Source organism: Lepisma saccharinum, chromosome 7, assembly GCF_977018435.1.
Source record: "Lepisma saccharinum chromosome 7, izLepSacc3.1, whole genome shotgun sequence".
NCBI lineage: Eukaryota > Metazoa > Arthropoda > Insecta > Zygentoma > Lepismatidae > Lepisma > Lepisma saccharinum.
Genome location: NC_139235.1, coordinates 61651671 through 61654221, shown reverse-complemented (window position 1 = coordinate 61654221; position 2551 = coordinate 61651671). Strand labels below are relative to the sequence as shown.

At 44.3% G+C, this 2551-nt stretch overlaps 1 protein-coding gene across 1 annotated transcript; it reads left to right on the top strand.

The window, feature by feature from the left end:
- The first annotated feature begins 719 nt into the window (after positions 1 to 719).
- LOC145990489 (uncharacterized) lies at positions 720 to 1157 on the top strand. Its single transcript, XM_083126184.1, has one exon. The coding sequence runs from the start codon at positions 720 to 722 to the stop codon at positions 1155 to 1157; it is 438 nt and encodes a 145-aa protein (XP_082982310.1).
- Positions 1158 to 2551: the final 1394 nt, after the last annotated feature.

Sequence of the window (2551 nt, the reverse complement as noted above, 5' to 3'; positions counted from 1 at the left end):
TCAATTCCGGTCCAGGAAAGAAAATCAGCAAGCGTAAATGAGTTCTGGACCGTAAAGAACCCTATGATCTGTAAAGTATTTCAATTTATTTATTAAAAACCCATTAGAATTTATGGGTTCCTGGACCTTCAACAACCCTCCTTTTAACCTCTGTATAGAACGCTAATTCTGTCTCCTTCTTAGGTCTTGGATGCTAATTAGTTTGTAGGGTAGAGCCGGTAAGGTTGTAACACTTTTTGCTTTCGAGTATATTGCCGATGAATACATGACAGTACATAAAACAAATTTTACGCACAAGGAATTATATATTTATAATTTAAAATATGCAATAACTGCAAGTAAGCTATGAGCTGGTTGTGAGAAATTAAACAACAAAAGTAACCTTGCAATTGTTACAACCTGCCCCACCAAAGGGGTTGGTTCTAACACAGTGGGGTAGGTTGTACGAGGGCCATCCGCAAAATACAGGGTGGTCCATATGTCTTGTTACCCCCCCGAATCAATATCTTGTTATCTCTAATTCAGTGTTTCTTTTGCAGAGATGGCTGACACAAGCTCCTACAATGTAGAAGAGCGCCTTGTTGTCAGTGTTTGGGCCCATGAACGTCCACATACCGGCAAGACCATGGAGGATGTGCGACCAGATTTCACAAGACGATTCCAAAAAAAAAAATGCACCACTAAAAGTGACAATACTGCGTTGGGAAAAGAAACTGTTTATGTTGGGATGTATCAAAGACAAACCGAGGCCTGGTGCACCAACCAAAAGACAGAACACATGTGCAGGAGTGGAGGCATCTGTGGTTCGGTCACCAGAGAAGTCACTGCGCAAACGGTCTGCTGAGCTTGGAATCCCGAAAACAACAATGTTACGACACATGAAGAAGGATCTTGGATTGAAATCCTTTAAACCAGCAAGCGTGAACGAGCTCAGTGATGATGACATGCGTAGACGACATGCAGCATGTGGAAGAATGTTGGAGGTATTTCCGACACTCCCGCAGTGGGCTGACCTTTTCTTCTCAGATGAATGCGCAATATATCGAAGTGCTCGTGCAAGGAATGTGTATTTCTGGTCCAAGGAAAATCCGCATTATTACGAAGAGCTGGAAAACAACCCCCCCACATGTGATGCTCTGGGTCGCTATGTCCGCTAAACACTTGATAGGTCCCTATTTCTTCGATGGCGTAGTCAATCAACACTCCTATCTCGCCATCTTACAGGCATTTTTTGTTCCACAGCTCCAAAGAATGAATCTCCTGGGACGTTCCTGGTTTCAACAGGATGGAGCACCACCCTACTATGCCATCGCTGTCAGGGAGTATTTAAGTGAATTGTTTCCCAATAGGTGGATAGGAAGCGGATCGGTACATCATCCGGCGCCTCTGGATTGGCCTCCCAGAAGCCCTGATCTCTCGTCTTGTGACAATGCCCTCTGGGACATTATTAAGGAAAAGGTATCACAACAACGATACCAAACAACAGAACAATTAAAGGACGCTATTAGGGCAGCCTTTCAGACAACAATCACGAAAAATTTGCTTCGTAAAATCTCACACAAGTCATGGCGCCGTGTCATTTTGTGCCATGAAAATAATGGTGGTCATACTGACCTTTTGGATGCGTGAACAACATCCTGGTTGACGCTGAATCCATACGTCTTACAAATTGTTATATTGTTATTATCATAATATAAAATTATGTAAAATTGTTGGTGTCACACGACATATGGAATGAATGGCTACCTTACACTTCATTATATTATATTGTATTATTATCAAGTTATGTAAAATTATGGGGTAACAAGACATATGGACCACCCTGTACAACCCTTTCGCGCCGTGTGGAGCCGTGTGATCGCATCTCCAACTGGCGGTTGACCTTGAAGGCAATTTCTGGCACGTCCTGTACCTCCAATCATTTTCGGGGGGGGGGGGGGGTCCGATGGGTGTCAACAAACTCAGTTGCGAAATAAAAGCTGAAGGGATCACATCGCTCTCCCGAAGCAACGTTGCTAGGGTACACCTGTTTTTCCAAATATGGCTGTGTGTCCGCCTGCATTCCGACCTGTGAGTGGTCCTTCCGGAAACTTCATCGTTCAGGACCGCGTGTGCAGTTGTACCATTAACCCCCGCTGATTTCTGGTGCTGACAATACCGTTGCCCGAGAAGACTCTTTCTCGCTTTACAGTACGTTTGACAACATGTGGTGGACCCAATGTACATTTCTTCGTCCCGCGAATAACGTTCGGTACCTTGTGACTCGAAAATGCCCGATCTCAGTCGAAGAAAAATTCAACTGATCGCTGATTCGCTGTTTCTCAGCCGCCAGTTGGAGTTGCGTTCAGTATAGTGACGCAAGTAGCCGCCGCTCAAGGTCAAACGACTTCACTTGACTGTTTAGTGCGTGCGAAGTTTCGTAGCACTGTCTTTGTAGTTATTGTTTCTGTGAGTGTTTACAATGTTAAAAATAGTTGAAACACTTGTGAAGTTAGGGCTGTCATCAGATTTCTCAACGCCAGGAATGTGCGACCATGTGATATTCACCGTC

Excerpts from the sequence above, each read along its gene's own strand:
- LOC145990489 (XM_083126184.1), top strand. The coding sequence starts at position 720 with ATGTTGGGATGTATCAAAGACAAACCGAGGCCTGGTGCACCAACCAAA.